This window comes from Athene cunicularia (genome assembly GCF_003259725.1).
Source record: "Athene cunicularia isolate RWA chromosome 7 unlocalized genomic scaffold, athCun1 chr7_part2, whole genome shotgun sequence".
Classification (NCBI taxonomy): domain Eukaryota; kingdom Metazoa; phylum Chordata; class Aves; order Strigiformes; family Strigidae; genus Athene; species Athene cunicularia.
This window is the reverse complement of record NW_020799108.1, coordinates 861,935-881,157: the sequence shown is the minus strand read 5'-3', so window position 1 is coordinate 881,157 and position 19,223 is coordinate 861,935. Positions and strand designations below refer to the sequence as shown.

The 19,223-nt window shown below is 37.9% G+C and overlaps 1 protein-coding gene across 1 annotated transcript in view; it reads right to left on the bottom strand.

The window, feature by feature from the left end:
* ITGA4 (integrin subunit alpha 4) overlaps nt 1–19,223 on the bottom strand; it is a 137,716-nt gene that overhangs the window by 66,564 nt on the left and 51,929 nt on the right. Inside the window, exons 3-4 of the mRNA XM_026853188.1 lie at nt 8,275–8,308; nt 555–557 (exon numbers count right to left, since the gene is read on the bottom strand). Coding sequence (XP_026708989.1) covers nt 555–557; nt 8,275–8,308 — 37 coding nt within the window. The remainder of the gene's footprint in view (nt 1–554; nt 558–8,274; nt 8,309–19,223) is intronic.

Below are 19,223 nucleotides of genomic sequence, written 5' to 3'. Positions count from 1 at the left end.
ACTTTTTTTTTTTTTTTTTACATTTTAGAGTAACTTTTTCACATTCCTGTTCTTCAGCTGCTGACAAAATTACCAGCCATTCCTCCAGATAGCATGGGAACAAAGAAAAACCTGAGCATCATGCAAGAGACCTGATACTTAGCAGGCCTTGAAAAGGCTCCCTTGATCTTAGTGAGGAGTTTTACCGTGTGTTTTCAGAAGTCAGTGATTTGATTTAGCTCAACTGCGTGTATACTTGAAATCAAGGCTGTTACTTCTACCTACAAACCTTGCCTTCTTGGAGTCCCTTGAATACCATGGCTTCCCTGCTGCTATAATAGTCTGTGTATAGTGATAATGTATATATAACAGTATTTTGAGCCAGAGGAACAAGAATATAAGCACTTCAAAATGAAATATTTGGTTACAAAAGTTACTTACTGTATCTGGAGGACAAATCCCATATCACTTCAGCTATCAAATATTATACACATTAGAAGTCACTGTGAGATAGGAGAGTACCAACCCCTAATGGAAATTCACAACACAGCATTTTAAGCATCTTGGGTTAAAACCCACTTTTGTTTCCATTCAGTTGGTGGAAAGTTTAATACTTCTGCAAAAAGCTGAGCAACCACCAGAGCAGGACACTGAGGCAACACAGGAGCGATACATCGTGTATCCTAAGCACATGCAGATGTATAGCTCCTGGAATGAGATCAGCACATTGCAAGATCTGACAGTTTGTCAGTCAGTGAAGCGTGTATCTTCTTTTAAATCTTCATCTGTAGAACCATCAGACGGGTTCCCTGGATCACAGTGATCTGGAGCAGTGACTGGTTAGTGTAAAGGAGTTTAACAGCTCCTCAGCTGCTATTCATCTTCCTTCCAGCTACCGACATCAAAGGAGTTACAACAATCAACAGCAGCTGTGAATCTGCATTTCTACCAGTCAAGAAATTTTCACCGTCATTCTGAAAGCAACAAAACAAGCATGATTCAAAACTGAAATGCTAAATTGTGGTTTAGTTGGTGGGAAATCATAATACGTTTCATCACCACCCTGACTACTTAGCCAGTTTTGGGGTACTTTCAGGCTTTTCTGCAAGAGATCGTTACAATTCCTGGCTTCATTTCTTATTCACAAAAATGGAAGCAAATTCACAAAGCTCTATCCCTTGAATGACGGAGAAGAGAACAGGCTCCAAGACTTCTTTTCCCTTGCAAGTTTATGTCCTAAACATCTCTGTTCTTTCTGCTCTCTCAAGAACTATCTCGAGTCTATCATTTTGCAATTAGCTCATGCAGGAACCATGTGACTACATCTAAGCAATCTCTCTGCAGCTGTATTTCCAACCATTTGGGAGAAACACCCTACCCCCCCCACCCCCTAACCCTCGGTTAGATGACTTGTTCCTCATACTTGGCATTGGAACTTACCAATGAGTGTCGTATATGCAAGGAGTAATGTGTGTAAGCTGCTTATGGTACCCAGAGACAAATTACAATCTCCTAGGTTGTTCTAGGGCAGATGTGGTCACGATCCACCAGACATCAAAGAAATCAGCAGAACATAAATCTACTGAAGGGTGAGAAATCTGGATTTTGAGAAATATTTGAGGTTTTTAGTACTGATCAGGTGCAGGACCAAGCAGAGAGCAAAATCAGCGCGAAGCTGACAAACTGTAATAGAGAACTTGAGTCTTCTTAGGAATTTGGAGAACTTGCAGAAAAGTTGGAACCAACACTGGAAGCCAAGTACCTGTATTTACAAGGAACATATGTATTTATAAAGTTATCCTGAAGTAATAAAAATAAATTATTCCCAAAACATCTTGCCATGATGCAATCTGGACAGTACATCTCTCATAGTCCTCTGTGAGTTATTAATACTAGAAGCAAAGTATCACAGTGACTTGCTCTTCTGCTTGACAATGGTTCACCATCTAAGGCAATTTCAGAGGAGCTATTGGGTAAGCTTGTTAAGTGAGAAAGTATATTAATCCACAGTTTGGCAAGCATGTTTTATAGCAGATGAGCGCACTTCATCTGACTGTTCTCATCTCTTGCTGCTCATTCTTGAATCATACTGCTGCCTCTGTCACACTGGTACTGTTCTGTCTGAGCAGTGAACCAGATCAGAGAAGTCATCTGTGTTAAAAATAACCCCTCAAAACCCCAAAACCTAGATCAGATTTGCAGCATATAGGTTGTGTGTCTGGCTGGTTGTATTGGTTGTAAGAGTAGGGTGGTTTAAGCCACTGCTGCAGCTTCAGGAGCTTTCTCAGGCAATAGAAAGCCTTAGCTTTCTAGAAATGGCAAGAGTCTGCAAAGTTTAAGCCTACACATCTACCTTAAAATGGAAGTAGAAATCCATTTCCTCAGCATTGATCTCCTGCTGGAGTTCAGGGATCTTGGTCCAAATACTCTTCTGCCAATGTCCTGAGGGGTCCAGCTTAAAAAGAGCTGTATTAGAGTAAACCACATTTACTGGTGCTATAATTGTCAACATACAACATCATGTGAACGAGATGACCATGCAGTTTTACATGTGATCATAAATGGTTCTTCAAGATTTAATATTTCAAATGCAGCTATGAGGTAGTAACTACTGCTGAAATTTTCATGTGTTACTTTTTGCATTTGCAAGGGGTATGAAAGGAAGTCGCTGGGGGGGAAAAAAAAAAAAAAAAAAAAGCAAAACACTCGTCTACCCCCCCATAGCTGTTCAGTTTGGGAAAAGCAATGGTCTGGGTCTTTAATCACTCTTTAAATATTGCTTACCTGTAATACATCCTACTGATGGTGAGAAGAAAGAAAAGAAAATCATTGTGGTAAGAACTCATTCTGAATATCTGTCATTAGCTTTCTCCTGCCTAACCTGCACTCCCTTTTGATTCCCTAACTTGGAAAGCAGTTGTATTAAATGAAGTCCTGTGTATGGGCTGACATTGGGTAACTGATTTCAGGAGTGCTTTCACTGTTTTGCAAATACGAGGGAAGGCACATGTTCATAAAAATCTTCATGCATATGCCTGCTTTCAGCTGTGTCTGTCCTTGGTCTTCTTTCTGTCATATAAGCTTACCACTGCTTATGGAAGAGTGTCTCCAAATCTACTCTCAGTTAGAAATAAAAATAATCAGCAGCTGATTTCCTGTTCCTAATTAGAAAAAGTTTTGTTTTGAAATTGTCTAAATACTTAAATACTGGTATTTCCAATTGAAATTTTCTAAACCTTTGTAATTCACAGAAACATGGAAAATCTAGGGTTCTGATCAGACCAGAACTGTCTTGTTTTTCTGTAACTTGTTTCCCCCCCCCCCCCCAACAATGGCAGTGGGCCAAAAAGTCTGTTATTCATATGCTGTCATCTGAGAAACTATAGAAGGCTGTTATACTTACCCCTAAGATTCTCTTCAAGAAACTTCATCTTCCCTCTGCTGTAAGATATATGTGAGCTTGCACGAAGAGGATATATTGTCCACTGACAAGTATAATTAAGCACAGATGTCTGAGGCATCAAAAAGCAGTATTAGCAAGGGTCTTAATTTTTATTGCTTTGCTTATGTTCTCTTTAGAGATCTGAATTTCATTTAGAACCAGTTAAAGAGGAAGAAGCTTTTCATTTAATCAGCAAATAATGTCTTCACGCTCACATGATGTCCTTTTAGAAAATACTTCAAAGTTTTTTCTTCCCTTGAACACTTGTATTGGTGAAGTACAGGCAGGCTTTTCAAAAGAGCTTTCTGATTTTTAAGCTTATAATAGTGTCATACAAACAATGACTGTATCAACCCGACTACGAGAAGCAAACAATAGATCATTATAGTTAACAACAGCTTAACTAATGACTCCATTCTGATTTTCAGATAGGTAAGACTGGAAATTAATCTGTATATGTCTATGTGTGGTTAATGCATCGCATATTCTTTTTCTGTCTCAGAATTTTCTCTGTTTGAGTCTCAAGATCAGATCCAACCATAAATAATTAGCTTTGAGTGGAGCTGGGTAATAATCTCTTTTCCCATCCCGAAGGAGTTGCTGAGCTTTTGAGACTTTCCCATCTCAAATTCAAAGAGTGTTTTCATGTGCCATCTCTGTGTCTTCCATTGCAAAAGTCTGGATCACCACAGCTGTAGCATTTTTCATTATTTCACCTTTTAAAACAAATGTTTTAGGTTTGATGCAGTTATTTTGACATGAAAAGCAAATATATATGTTCAGAGAATATCAACATTAAAAATTATTTCATTTTCTTTTTTTTTTAAACTAATTTCTTTAAATTGACCTTTTCCTGCAATTAATTTCTATTTCAACATATTAATCTCTCCACAGAAAAATTCCTGACCATCTCTTGATATTGTGAGTTTCTAGTTTTTTCTTATTTCTATACTTCTATAGGTTCCGCATGTCTGCTGAAGATACTGGGTACAATGGGAATGGAACAGAATCCATAAGAACTTTACCTAGATTTCTTTCTTTGCTGCAAAGCAACTTTAAATTAAACATTAGTCTGTTGCTTCTGCTAGGCAAGAAAAAACAGAGGACAAGCTGAAAGCACAAACCTTGGTGATTTAACCAAAGTAGACCAATGTAGATATTACTTTTGCTGACAAGAAGCATTGGCTCTGTACTCAGGTATGAATTTATACAGCACTTATCATCACTAGACCAAAATCACTTGGACATACGATAGTTTCGATTTGTATCAGCCTTTGAGTATGTACATATGTCAGTGCAATGAAGCTGTTATGCTACGCAGGACTGCCTTAATAGTCATTATTTTTCAGATTGAAGATACTTGTATGACTGAATGTTTGAGAGAAGTGGGGGTGCTCTTTGTGCTTTCTTTTCTTTTTAATTAAAAAAAATGTAGCAAAAAATATGCATGACATGTTTGGTGAAAGTTAGACAATTAATAGTTTAGAATCTGTGAGTCAAATGATGCTGAGGCTGAAAGCCTTTCCTTTATACGAAAAGCGAACACTGTGAAAACAGCTCCCAAATTATGAAGGTTTTGGTTGTATGGAGCATGTTCTTTCAGCAGTGACAATGGCTATGCTCCAGATAGGGAACAAACTTGTATGACCCCTTTATTTCTTGGAAGAAAAACCAAAACCCAAACCAAAACAGTTTTTGGAAGAGAACTGTTGAAAGGAAACATCTGGAGGAAATGCCAGTCCAATTTCAATCTTGTCTTCAGAATACCATAACTTACATTTTGCAGGATGTGATACTGTGCTTCATCAGACAACATCACAATGAGGTCATACCTCTGAATATGGACTCCAGGCCACCTTTATGAAGCGTGGTAATCATTATGTCTGATTCTGTTTCCTGAGAGGGTATATTACAAATATTCCTTTTCCATTGGTCATTTCTTTGATGCTAGCATGGAATCCTAGATATGCACAAGAATGATTACTTCAAAAACTCCAGATCTGTGTGAGGATAGAAGCAGGCATCTCTAACCAGGAGCCAGCCCTGAGGTGTAAACAGAGTTGCAGAAAGAATTCTAAGATAAGCCATGGCTAAATCAGGACAAAAATATCATAAGAAAGAAATATGGTAGAAGGCAGTGAAAATGCAGTAATTTTGTATAGCCATGTTCAATTTGAGACTTTTGGATTTTTTTGGAGGAGATGAAAAAAAAAGAGATTGTTCTAGCTGTTATGTATGTATATTAATACTGTTCTAGCACTCCTTACATGGATGCTCTTAGTATGATTGCAAAAAACATCCATTTCCCATAAGGTGTCTTCATGGATTTATTAATCTCTTCAAAAATTAGGGAAAACAAAAACTTTCTGGCAATCTATCAGAGCTCTGGTTGTTAAAATGTTGACTTAAAATGTCCTTGGTAGTGGCATTACCTTCATAAGTAGTTATTTTCTAGCTGTGTATCTCTGATTTCATAGTAAGCGGGTCCAGTAAAAGTTTAGACGCTCACATTTTAAATGTAAAGAAATTTTGTTGGCTTGCAGGAACAAGACCAATAAGTATCATTGTTGTGTAGTCTGCAAGAGAGGGTTTTTCTTTAAAGTTACAGTCTCATATTCAAGGAAAATGTAGGAGTAGTGAGACTAGGCAGAAAATGAAGTCTGTAGAGAATATACTACTAAGTCGTCATCCACTTATGGGCAAACTTAGTTGTCCCAGTTCCTGTGTTTTGCTGAAGCAGGCTGTGTCTATTTACCTGTTTGTTTTGTTTGGTTTTTTTTTTCTGTATAGTGATCTACATAATAGGCACCATAAACAATGTTACAAGTTATTGCTATAAAACTTGAAATGAAATGAAGCAATGAGTTGCTGTCCTACTTAGAGAAGTTTCTCTGAGTTGTCTTGGCTCTGTTTTAGAGTACTACATGTAGCAGCTTTAATATTTTCTTTTTTAGGTTTTGATTTTGACACAGTAATTGTCAGTTTCTTTCTGAAATGTTGTAATCATAGCTGGATGTGTTTGAAAAGTATGTATGTAGCCTTTTGTGCACCTGTAAACTCTAGACTCAACACCCAATATACGTGTATGAGCTATGTACATATCTATTTTAATCTTATATTCTCATGGATATGTCTTCTGTTGCAAAATGGATCTGGAGCATTCATAGCATACTCTTATACTCTTTCGTTAACTTGTTCTAAAAATTTACACATGATTTATACATAGGAATCAGGTCTGGAAAAAGTTATTCTCCTTTTTCAGTGAGTGCTCCCCATACCTGAGCAGGTGCCCCACAGTATAGTTTGTACTGAGAAGAGAATACCTTGACTACATCGGTCCTCCGATTATCAAAGAATATTGACATTCAGCTCTTTGTTGCTAAAATACATCACTTGCAAAACAATTGTGTGTTACAGCAAAGCAATAAGCAAGATGCTTTAACAAACGAAAGCTTGGGAAAAGAGCCTTCTTATAAAAACATTATTATAGAGTCCTAAGATATTAATGATTTCCTATGGAAGGAATAAGATCTACCATGTCTTTTCCCTTTAATGAGACAGAACTTCCAAAAGTCAAGGAAAGGCCATATGTCTGTCTTCCACATAGTTGTGGTTTGCTTCCAACTAAGCATGCTAATCTTTTTCTTGTGGGGGAGAACTGTAAAGACACATGTATAGGTTATTTTACGCCAAATGCATAAATGTTTATATAGGAGCAGAATGAACACTGAACCTGATTATTTAATAACACCAATAGCACAAATTATTCAGAAAATCACTCATGTCGTGGGGGACTGTGCAAGCATGTGTTCAGCTGTAGCACAGCCCTGAATTTTAGTGAACTTAAAGTTCAGCTCATACACGAATATCCTAATTAGAGACTCAGTGACTGAATTTGTACCAGCTGTTAGCTCTTGGTTTGATGCTGGCTCCCCCAGCTATATCTGTTTTCTCCAGCTCTTGCACCAGAAGGCTCAAAGGGTATCGGCGGCCCTGTGCGTGTTCCCCATGATCTGCTCCCTCATCTCTTCCCCAGGCTGAAGCGGCTTGGCCTAATTTGTCACTCCTTGCATGGAAGCCATTACGCCTTTATGAGCGCTTACTGAAAGGCCGGTTGGGTGTCTGTGGCAAGGTGCTGGCAGCCGGGCAGCTGCAGGATGGCTTCTGTGGGAGGAGGCACCGGGGCTGCCCTGTCCCGCCGGCTCCCCAGCGGGCTCCCTGCCGGCTGGGCCTGTCAGCGAAGCTGGTCGTGCCTCTGAAAATATCTCACAAAGGGCAAAATGCTGCACAGGCAGTGGGGAGCGCAGGGGAGAAGGGTGAGAAACAGCCATGTGAACACCTAGGGAAGGAGGAGGGGGAGGAGGCGCCTTAGGTGATGGGGCAGAAACTCCCCTGCAGCCTGGGGAGAGGAAAACACCATAACAGGTATCCAGACTGAAGCTCATGGAGGGCCCCACCCTGGAGGCAGCGGCTATGCCCTGAAGGAGCTGCAGACTGTGGAGAGCCCACACTAGCGCATGTTTTCCTGACAGGAACTGTGGCCATGGAGAGCCCCTGCTGGAGCAGGTTCTCCTGACAGGAACCGAAGCCTGTGGAGAGCCCATACTGTAGCATATTTTCCTGACAAGAACTATGTCCCTGGAAGCCCACACTGGAACGGGTTCTCCTGACAGGAACTCTGGCTCTGGAGAGCCCATTTCCTGACGGGAACTGTGGCCCCTGGAGATCTGGAGCACGTTCTGACAGAAACTGCGCCCATGCTAGAATAGGTTCTCCTGACAGACACTCTGGCCCTGAAGAGCCCACACTGGAGCAGGTTCTCCTTATGAAAACTGTGGCCCTGGACAGCACACGCTGGAGCAGCTTTTTTCTGACAGGAACTGTGGCCTATGGAGAGCTGATGCTGTGGCCAGTTTTCCCAACAGAAACTGTAGCCTATGGAGAGCTGATGCTGCAGCTGGTTCCCCTGGCAGGAACTGTGGCCCTGGAGAACCTACACTGTAGCAAGTGGTCCTGACAGGAATTACACCCATGCTGTATGTAGTATTTTCTCCTGACAGGAGAATACAGGCTCTGGAGAAGCCACATTGGAGCAGGTTCTCCTGACAAGAATTGAGGCCCATGGAAGAACTGCAATCCATGGAGAGGACCCACACTGGAGCTGGGAAAAAAGGTGAGGAGGAAGGAGAGGCAGAGAGGAGTTGCTGTACTCACAGTAATCCCACATTCCCCGTCCCCCTTGCACCTCTTGGGCGTGGGTGGGGATGTAGAGGACCCAGGAATTAAGGAGTGAAATCGAGCTGGGGAAAAAAAGTTGTGGTGGTGAGGAAGGCGGTGTTTTAATTTGTCTTTGTTTCTCACTCTCCAAATCTATTTAAATGACAATTTTTCCCCAAGTCAATTCTTCTTTTCCTGATGACGGTAACTTGTAAGTGGGGTCCCTGTCTTTATCTTGACCTGCCAGCTTTTTCATCGTACTTTCTCCCCATGTCCTGTTTGAGGAGGGGGAGTGAGAGCACAGCTGGATGGGTGTCTGGCAACCAGACAAGGTCAGCCCTCCACAAAGTTCCAGACCTTTCCCAATTCTACAATATACTTTCAGTGTAAAGGGACTAGGGCTGTAAAATTCAAGGTATAATCAATGTTCAGCATAATATTCAAGGTATAAGTGTATGGATTTATATAATATCATGTAAATGTTTTCTATTTAACTCTCTTTTTTTTTTTTTTTTTTTTTTTTTTTACTTTTTTAGTGCAGCTTACCATAAGAGTCATGAGGAAAGAAGTCTTAAGATCTAGTACCTGCAGCTGAGTCAAGCTAGTTCTTCTTAAGTAAGCGATAAGAAAGCACACATTATTTGATTTTTCCAGACTTTAAATTGATGTGGAATTTTTTGATACAACATATAAGCAAAGGATCCAAGTCTTGGTTACACAAATATCTCCCTGGGGTTTACACCTATTACAAGTTCTATATTATACCTTGTGATCTCGCCTCTGATAACCCTTCCCTACCATGTATTTCCCCATGAGAATCCTCCCTGGGCTGTACAGAGAGTGGAAGAGTTCAAAAAGGGCTGTGGGTCTTGTCCTGAATATGTGAATTTGTATCAGTTTTACCGAATCACAGAATCAACTAGGTTGGAAAGGACCTTGAAGATCATCTAGTCCAACCGTACACCTAGCACTGACAGTTCCCAGCTACAGCATATCCTTAAGCGCTAAATCTACCCTACTCTTAAACCCCTCCAGGGATGGGGACTCCACCACCTCCCTGGGCAGCCCATTCCAACACCTAACAACCCCTTCTGGAAAGAAATGCTACCTGACATCTAGTCTAAACTTTCCCTGGCGCAACTTGAGGCCATTACCTCTTGTCTTGTCTCTTACTACTTGGTTAAAGAGACTCATCCCCAGCTCTCTGCACCCTCCTTTCAGGGAGCTGTAGAGGGCGATGAGGTCTCCCCTCAGCCTCCTCTTCTCCAGACTAGGAGCCCCCAGTTCCCTCAGCCGCTCCTTGTACAACACGGGCTCCAGACCCTGCACCAGCTCCGTTGCCCTTCTCTGGACACGCTCGAGTCATTCAATTTTAGATAAGGTGAGTGAAGAATCTACAGCATAATGTATATTACATAATGATTAGAGATACGAAAATGCATCATAATTTTAAGAACAAAGGATTTTATTATTTTAGGCAGAATACAGTTATCTTTTTATGGTCTGTCATCATTTTAGAGCAAGTGAAAATATGTACTAATAAATGACACCTATATTTAAGCATCATTATAAGCCATATGTGATAGCACTTAAAATTTTTTATAAAAAATCACATGGATATTAACCTACCACATAAGAAGAGAACAAAATGTAGAACGTAGCCATCTTCTGTCTTGTGACATATCTGAACCACAGTTTTCTTCTTATTCTCACAGTTAAGATTATTTCATGTACACAAACTGACCATAAATGAGCATGCAGTTTACATCATAGACAGGCCTGTGGGATAATAAGACATAATACCTGTTTTAAGAAATGAGTGTTGCTTATCTAAAAAATTCTTTTTCTGCTTACTGAGATCACAGAAGGCAGTTCAGAGAAAAGTGAAACAGAATTTGTGTCATCACAGATGGGTAAAAATAAGATGTTGAATATGTATTCTGTGTAGCTAAGACAAAATTGTATGTTTCTCAAAAAAATTCAGATGTAGAGCTAACAAATGCTGAACATCTTCAGCAATGGGCCATGTCTCTGTACCCCTCAGTAGTCATAAAAGCAGGTTGGCATTTCACTTAATAAAGCAGAGGTTTTCCTATACTATTCATTATTTAAGTTTAGACTCAGTTTGAAATTTTAGCTCTTTTAATAGCTTACACTGTTTTCAGCAAGGCCACAATTTTGCCCATCTGTGTATTTGTCTGCTACTGTGTGAAGACTGAAGCATAATCATTAGATAGAGTCAGATTAATGTGCTTTGCAGTGTGATTTTTTTTTTTTCTGTCCAATGAAAATTGATCTTCTATTTAAAACCCCCACAAAAATTCTGACATATTTACTTAAAATATGATTACATAAATACTTGGCACGATGTATGAAAAATAGTTAAATGAGTTTTCCCAAGATCTTTCTGTTTCGAAACTTTATCATATCAGTATCATCAACATTCTGTTTTGTAAAAAGAAGTTACATTATTTTATTCTTGTTAAGTAGAATGAAGTGTAATATTATAAATCTCTTTCTAAACAAACTTTTTTTCTGCTCTAAATGTATATCAATTACTATGAGGAACGAGTCACTAAACATGCCCCCTCATGTCCCAGTGATTCATGTGTTGAAAGCAAGACTTTCAAAGTCAAGAGTAAAGGTCTTTACAAACATAACATGTATGAAATTATAGAGTTTAAAATCGGTTTTTAAAAAATAAAGGATTAATTTGCTTGTGATAATTTTATCTGTTCCAGATAATTTTGACCACTTTGACACTTAGTCATTTTTAAATTTATAGCTTATCTGAAATGGTAAATAAGGCTTACATAAGCAAACCTGACAATCAACCAAACTTTTACATTCTGGAAAGCTTATGAGTTGGGTATCTCTCTGCATTAATAGAGTTATAGCCTTCTGAAGCCAAATGGATCACAAATGCAGAGATGTCTAGATGTCTGCATTATTTTTTCCATCTTTCTTCTTGTCTAGATCCAGACTTTTATTTACTTCTAGTTTTCAAGACAAGTAATGTCTACTTTTATTCTAGTTTTCAAGACAAGCAGTGTCTACTTTTTTAAAATTAAAAATCAAAAACTTGGACTTGTGTCATCTCCTTTTTTTCAGGAGCTTTTTGAATATTCACATTGTGTTGTCTGCTTGTTCATCTTTCATGGTTTCGATCTTGAACATGTCATTAGATGCAGTTTGTGAAGACTGTGAAATCAAATAGCTCTAGTTTTATGTATTTCCAGGGGGCCTTGTGTTTTGAAATTAAGAAAGCCACGTATCAGTCCAGTAGTATAATTCTGCTCAAAAAAAGATACTTGGGTCTAGTGTTCATGGTCACTACGTTTGATATACCCATAAAATGCTAAATATTTTTAAAGAAATCTCAGTGAGACTTTTCCATAGGAAGGGCGATCCAGTGTTTCTGAAATCATTAGATGACTGTTGGACTTCAGGCTTATTGTAGATGAACAGAGAAGAATAGAACAATCCCCAAAGTTAATGGTAGTAGAAGGCTGCTTTCCACAAGGGAAAAGAATTGCAGCTTTTCAAATTGCAGCTTTTCAAATGTCTCCATGTTTAAATGAACAAGTTGGCTGATGGAAATCTCAGTGTGAATGTTAGTGTTTGCTGAAGCTTGTTTTTTGGTTTGCTCTTCTAGAAACTGCTTTCTGAAATGAACTTTCCAGTTTTTTCTATTAATCATTGTTTATGCCTGCTAACTTTTAAGTATAAGCAATAGGCAATTTTTCACAAGGGATGTTTCTTTTCCTTCATTTTCATTTGCACAAAAGAGAAAGCAAAAAGAAGTGTTGGTGTTAAAATTTCAGAGAAAAAAAATAATGTCATCTGGGAACAAAAACATTTCACTTACAATCATTAATTTTTTTGGGTCTGTTACTGTAATGAGTCCTTTTAATACAGGAAGATAGATGTAGAACATGAATACAGACGTAGATATGGATACAGATGTATACACACACATCCATTCATGAAAGTGAAAATACTGTTATCTGAAAGGGTTTAAACTGGTCCCAATGCAGCTTTTAAAATCTACAACATGGCAAACTGTATTTCACCAAGAGTTCTAGTCACTGAAAAGAGAGAATGCAGCAAGCAGTGTGCTACTTAGGAGTGGGGAAAGGCCTGTTTAAGGCTGGGGTGGTATGTGAAGGACTGATTCATAAGCACAAAGGAAGTGTCATGCATAGTTCCGGTATTTGGATCAAAATTGCAGCTCTGGATCTAATCAGTTGAGCACAGGGTCTGACTTCAATAGATTAATGTGTAGGAGTACGTAACTGTTTGCCATCTTAGGCTGTAACAGCCAGCAGAGCTTATAATGAGCTGTGACTTGTGGAGAAATACACCATAGGAAATCATGCAGATCATATATAAAAAACTTTAAGATGCAGCAGTACAGTTTCTTGGGCAGAGTGCAGACTTTTATTCCGTGTCTCAAAGCTAAATAGTATATGCCTGAGGGATGGTTGTGGATGAGAGGTCAGTGGAGTTAAACTGATTTACATTAGCTGAGAATCTGGTATGGTGAGTTATTTTCAATCACTCCTTGAGTAGTAGATATGTATTTTTGTCTTTCTAAAATATTTTCCTCTCCACTTGCCTCTGTTTAGCAGTAGCTGCTGACATTAAATATTTGAGAGCAATTTTTGCCACAAGTAGGGCCAGTTTCAGTGACAGCTGAAGTTTTCCCATAAACTTGTGTGGATTATGCAATTTAAATGGACAGAATTCAATCTTAGCTGCCTGTCATGTTGATCATGACCACAGTTACTTTTTAGAGAGTATTTTTGTAGTCTTTGCACATATGATCTCTGCAACTCAGAGTGTTTGCATACCACGCAGCATCTGGCTCAGTTTTTACAGGATCTTAACAGATGCAGTCAGGAACAATGTACAACTCCCTGACGTCTAAAAATAATTGTATTTCAGTAATCTCTTATGCTATAATCACTATCCCATACAAATATAATAATCATATAGCATTGGAAATGGCTCTGAAAAATCAGAGAAAATGCCAACAGCCTGTAGCTACTGAATCTTGTATTTAAGAAAAAAGAAATATTAAAGATAGAGAATACTTAAAGAAATATATTGAAATCTTTGCATTAGAATAGTTTTAAATCATCTTGGAAAGATTTGGAATATCAAATCAACCCCCCATATAAAAGATGTAAATGACATGCACTTAATTACTAGGATTTGGCCTGCATTATTTTATGTTAAGGAAATTACAAAATTGCTTCTATTTTCTTCATATCAAAAAGAAAGAAAACTTTTGTTTACATCTGCAGTATAGATACACATTGTAACATACTGTAAGGAAGTCTAACTTCATCAAGCCACATGTTAGGTTCATACTTCTAGTTCTTCCACAAAAGTATCATTGACTGAAGTGAATGTTTTGCCTGAATAGACAAAGGTCAGAGAAAGCAGGATGATATGCCTGATGAAAGAGACTGCTCACAGTAACTTTAAAATAAATATAACATCCCACAAGTGTAAGGAACTCCAAGTCCAAATCATGTGTAACCCTGTCAGATTCATGTGGCAGATCCAAAGTTAAATCCTATCCTCAAGGTGATTGCTGAAAAGAAGAAATAGTTAGGAGCTGAGAAGAAGAAATAAATAGGCACTGAAAAGTCTTCAGCCATTCATCAGTAAAACCATATATTTTGTTGTAGATAGAATCTTAAAGCTAACATTTTTCTAGGTTTTCCCTTTTTTCTGTCCTGAAGACTCATGGGAAGAGAGAAGTAAGACTGTTGTCTGGGTTTCCCAGGGCTCCAGCAGGACTCTGGGCTACAGCCATTGGAACTAGTAACCACTAGTACAGTAACCACTAAGTATAGATTTTTGTGCAGGGCATGTGTAGTGAGATGGAAATGAACAAAATTAAGAACAACATTAGGTATAACTCTTCAAGTTAATACAGTCTTCAGGCCAAACATGAAACAGGTGTCTGAAGTAGCGTGCTATTGAGGAAGGATACGGTAATTCCTGCATACACATATAAGCAATGAAAGTGAGACCAGGCTCTGTGGACAGTGTATATGAACAGAGTCAAGCACATGTCTCCCCTATTACTTGAGACTTGTATGTCACGGAAAAAGGAAATGAAAATTTTGTTAGGTGGCTCACTCAAACCAGAACGAGCTTTGAAATCTGAGGTCTTCATATACTACCAGCAAAGATGTCTCTAGTTAGTCATATTTCCCCTGCAACACACAAAAAAAATTATCCCTCGAATTAGATATCTGTTTAATTGCTTAGAGATTCTAAAGGTAAATGATTTTCAGGTATGCTCAATTTTATGAAACAGAGATCATCTAATTAACAGCTAAATAACATGTGACTTGAGTGATCTATCACATATAATTATGTGCAAATAATAGCTTTACATTTCAGATAATCCATAGGCAGTAATTTGTTTGGACAAATGTCAGTGAACAGTGATGAATAACAAGCAAATTCTGGAAGATCATTACTGGCTTGTGGTTCAGTTCTAACAGGGAAAATGACATGTAGTAAACAGTGTTAATTTTGAACAGTTCATCCAATTTTACTAAAAGGCTTCTTGGGGAAAAGATGACAAGGTTGCTATTCTAATTTTCAGCAATTCATTTATGTACTGCAAATAACTAATAGATAGCAAGTCAGGAATGTGCTCCCTTACAACATGAGCGACTCTAGCTGTGTGTACAATAAAACATTATTTGGTGACAGCATTAATCCAGAAAAGACAGCTGTATAATATCTTCATGTTTGCTTTTCCTGTCATTTCCACATGGTTCCAGTTTTCATCTCCTAAAGGTTTTTGTTTTCACGAGCAAGGTACACTGGAGAGCACTCCAAATTATCTGACATCCTTTAAGTAGTGTCTTTCTGAGATTTCAGAAATTTAGAATGAAAGTCTTAGAATCTGAGAGGTGTACAGTAGTATTTGTTACTGTTTAATTATTGTGGGTACCGAATACACAATTCAGTCAATAGCTAGTAATGTTTGTCTTTTTTCCATATTACACAAGTCTGCTCTTTTCACCTTTTGAATAACACACAGCTCTTCTTCAGCCATCCCTGAAGGTTGGTTACATGACAAACCTTTGCTTAATCCTTTTTATCATCCTGCATTAGAGAAATAGCAGACAGTAGGGATATTTATCTGCTCCTTTTGTGGACCCTGTTCCTGGATGACCTGCCAAGGTTAAGTGTGCTCTGATATCCATGAAGAATCAGGTTTTCTGCATATAGGCACAGCTTTTAACTCTAGAAGCATCAACTGTAACCCCATAGAAATGGGATGTCTGCTATTCTCCAACGAAGGAGGGGTGCTATACACTGTTGTGTCTCAGTGATCGGGATAGAATATGATGGAATTTTTACTGGTTTTTATACCCGAGTGCAAATTTTACCCAGACACAATTTTTAAGATGAATGAATTTGGGAAAATTCCTCTGAAAGAAAAAGCAAAACTTCTCCTAGTAAGTGTTTTTACCCAGTCATTCATCTATACTAAAACAGTCCTCAGTTTTTTTTATGATCTTTCAATGCAGATTAAGAAGTTCTTGATCTGAAAGTACAACATAAAATAGAAACTGCAGAAGTTTGATGGTTCAGAACAAGGGAAGATGAGCTTGTATCTTCTGTTTGGTATGTTAAAATGCTTTTTTCATCTGCTGTTATGCAGAGTATATTTAAAGCAACAGAACCAAAGCTAGGCACTTAGTAAGTCTGATTTGTAAAGTTTAGCAAAACCAGATCCATCTGGAGGATATAATGCCCAAATATTCATGCTTCTCTTGGTCTTCCTGAAAATGTTTAAAGCAAGAGGACTTGTGAAAAAATAAAGCTTGATCACTGTTAGGATTTGAGATTCTGGAGATAATTTCTTGTTCGCTAGACTTTTTGTAAAACGAATTTGCCAATACTTAAACCATCTCAGAGGGGAATGAGAGGACAAATGCATTCTCAGCAGCTGAAATTAACTATTTTGATTTGGATAGATTGTTCTAGCCTTCTCAAAAGACGTGATTTGACTTCCTCAAGCTCCACATGCTTGAATAAGCATAGAAAATAGCTAGCTAATGTTTCCAGTGATGTGTTAGAACAAAGGCGCCTGTCTTGCAAACACCTTCTTTCAAGGTGAGAGGACACTAAACGATATAAAACGCACTAAGGAAGATGCAGGCAAATCAGCTGTTCAGCCTGTATGAAGCAAGGGAAATGGTGAAACATCTGAACTTAAAACTCCCATTTGTGTATAGCAATAGTTTATGCAACAGGAATTGCTGTTTTCAAACAATACAACATAACTGTCTATCTTCTTTAGAAAGTTTTAATTTAAAAAGAAAAAAATATATTTCCAGTTTTGGTGACATTTTCTAAGGGAAAGGAGTAGAAGGGATGGAATGTACTTTTTTTCAGATTAGTTTTACCAATGCTTCCCCTTTCTTATTAGCAATTCCTTGTTCCTACTGTTTTCTGACTTAAAATATGCCCTGAGAGAATCTCAACTGTGACACCCCATAGTGTGCACAGCTGAGTACTTCTTGAAAAGATCCAGCGGAAAGATGTCATTCCACTTTTCCACAAAGCCTGGAGGATTTGGAGGACTGAGACTGCTGGCATTTTCATTCTTATACACCTTGGGAGTGGGATAACATTTCCTGAAGGAGCCTGGACATAACTGAGAGACTTTAGTTACATGCAACCACAATACATCTGGATGGTTTCTTAGAGAATAAATAGTTTCACTAGATTTTAGTTTTAATTTGATAGTCTAGGGAACATAAACTCAAATGAACCTAGGAGCTGAAAAATGTACAAAATCTAGTTGCATATCTTATTTTAGTAGACTTACTGAAATCACAAGAATGTTTTCATTACAAGATCTAGTTCATGTAAGTAGATAAACTCAAGATGTACTTCTTTCCTCTTTATTTGTTTCACTATATTTGTTTTCAGTATCAATTTAATGCAGTTGCAGAGCTCTCTTTCACAATTCAGCAGCAATGCTTTGCACAAGACCTTTCTGTAGAGGTTCTCTAACAGGAAGCTTGATGTAAACAAAGCCCAAATGGGAAAGAGCTTTGCAAGGGACTCCTTTTACATGCCCGGCTGGATCCTGGCAGAGAAAGGAAAGCTTTTGAAAAGGGTTAGGGCATTTCAGAAAGAGAGTTATGGATTATTGCTAATATTTATTTACTTTGTATGACCCCAAAAATTCTGCTATGTTCTATTCCAACTCATGAGAAAAACTACTTTCTAACTAAATATATAAAGTGAAATTTTCTAACGTGTTTTTGACCACATCTTTAGCTCCTGTGAGCTTTTTAGAGATTCAGCTTAATATCCCTTGAGTGCTTTTGAAAATCTTGTGGTTAATTTAATATACTCTTTTCTATGTCTCTAGTGTAATGTACTTGCTAGCAAAACTTTTTTATAGCTCGCAAACACACAATTTTTGAAAGTTTTACCAAGCATATCTGAAGGATTATTCTCTTGTCACAGAGCAGAGAAAGAAAATGTAACCAATACTCTTTTTACTGGTCTTGGATAAGAACATAAAAATATTGAGAATATTTCTTAATCAGTACCAAATTTATTTCCTGCTGACTATGGGGAAAAGAAGGCTTAAAAGCCTTTAGATAGTACTGAGCAGAGAAAGTGCTTATAAATGAAAGTTGTATGTGAAGTCAGTGAAGGAGACTATTGTACCGAAGTGGTAAAGTGGGCTGATTTCTGAATAATAAATGGGTGGGAGAGTTGGGTAGAGGAAGAAGTTCAGGATTTCTGGTATACAATATTTTTTCTGGAGTTGTGTCAGAGTTGTTGTTAGATATGATTATGGTTGCTATCAACAGAAACTAGGATGAAGTTACATAGTCTGAAAAAACAGGAACAATTTTCTAACCCAAAGGTCTGGGCATGTCACGTACCTCTGAGTTAGAAATGGAACTGGGTAGAAGTAGTCTGAGATAAAGGCTTTGGTACCAGAAGTCCCCCTAAAATGTATGGAGATATCAACTTGTCCGAGCATATAAAATAATTCTAAAACTATGCAAGCCATTTTGGTTTTGAACTAGAATAAAAAAATGCAGCTTATTTATCCAGGAGACATTCCCAGCTACCTACACCAGTCCATTTCCTCTTTGAAGACAAGATGTTATATAGCCAATAATTTGAGTTATGTGCATGATTACATCTGTCTAGTTGGGGTTATCTAAATGATAACCTTCTATCTACCCTACATGAAAAATGTCCAGATTACATCTGCTGTAAATATGACTCTAGAACTGAATAGGAATCAGATTTAAAAAAAAAAAAAAAAAAAAGGACAGAAAATGTTTGAGGCTGATCCAGTATTTCCTCAGTTATCTATAGCAATTTTTTTCTTTCCATAAGTACAATACAGTAATATTAGGTGGGAAAAGGAATGAAGGACCCACAGGAAGATATTTCATCTGCAAATAAATTATTATCTAGCAGTTAATACCTGGCTTACTTGCTCACAGATGATTTCTCTAATAAAATGTTTAATTTCTTGCTTGCTATAACAATTGCTTTATTT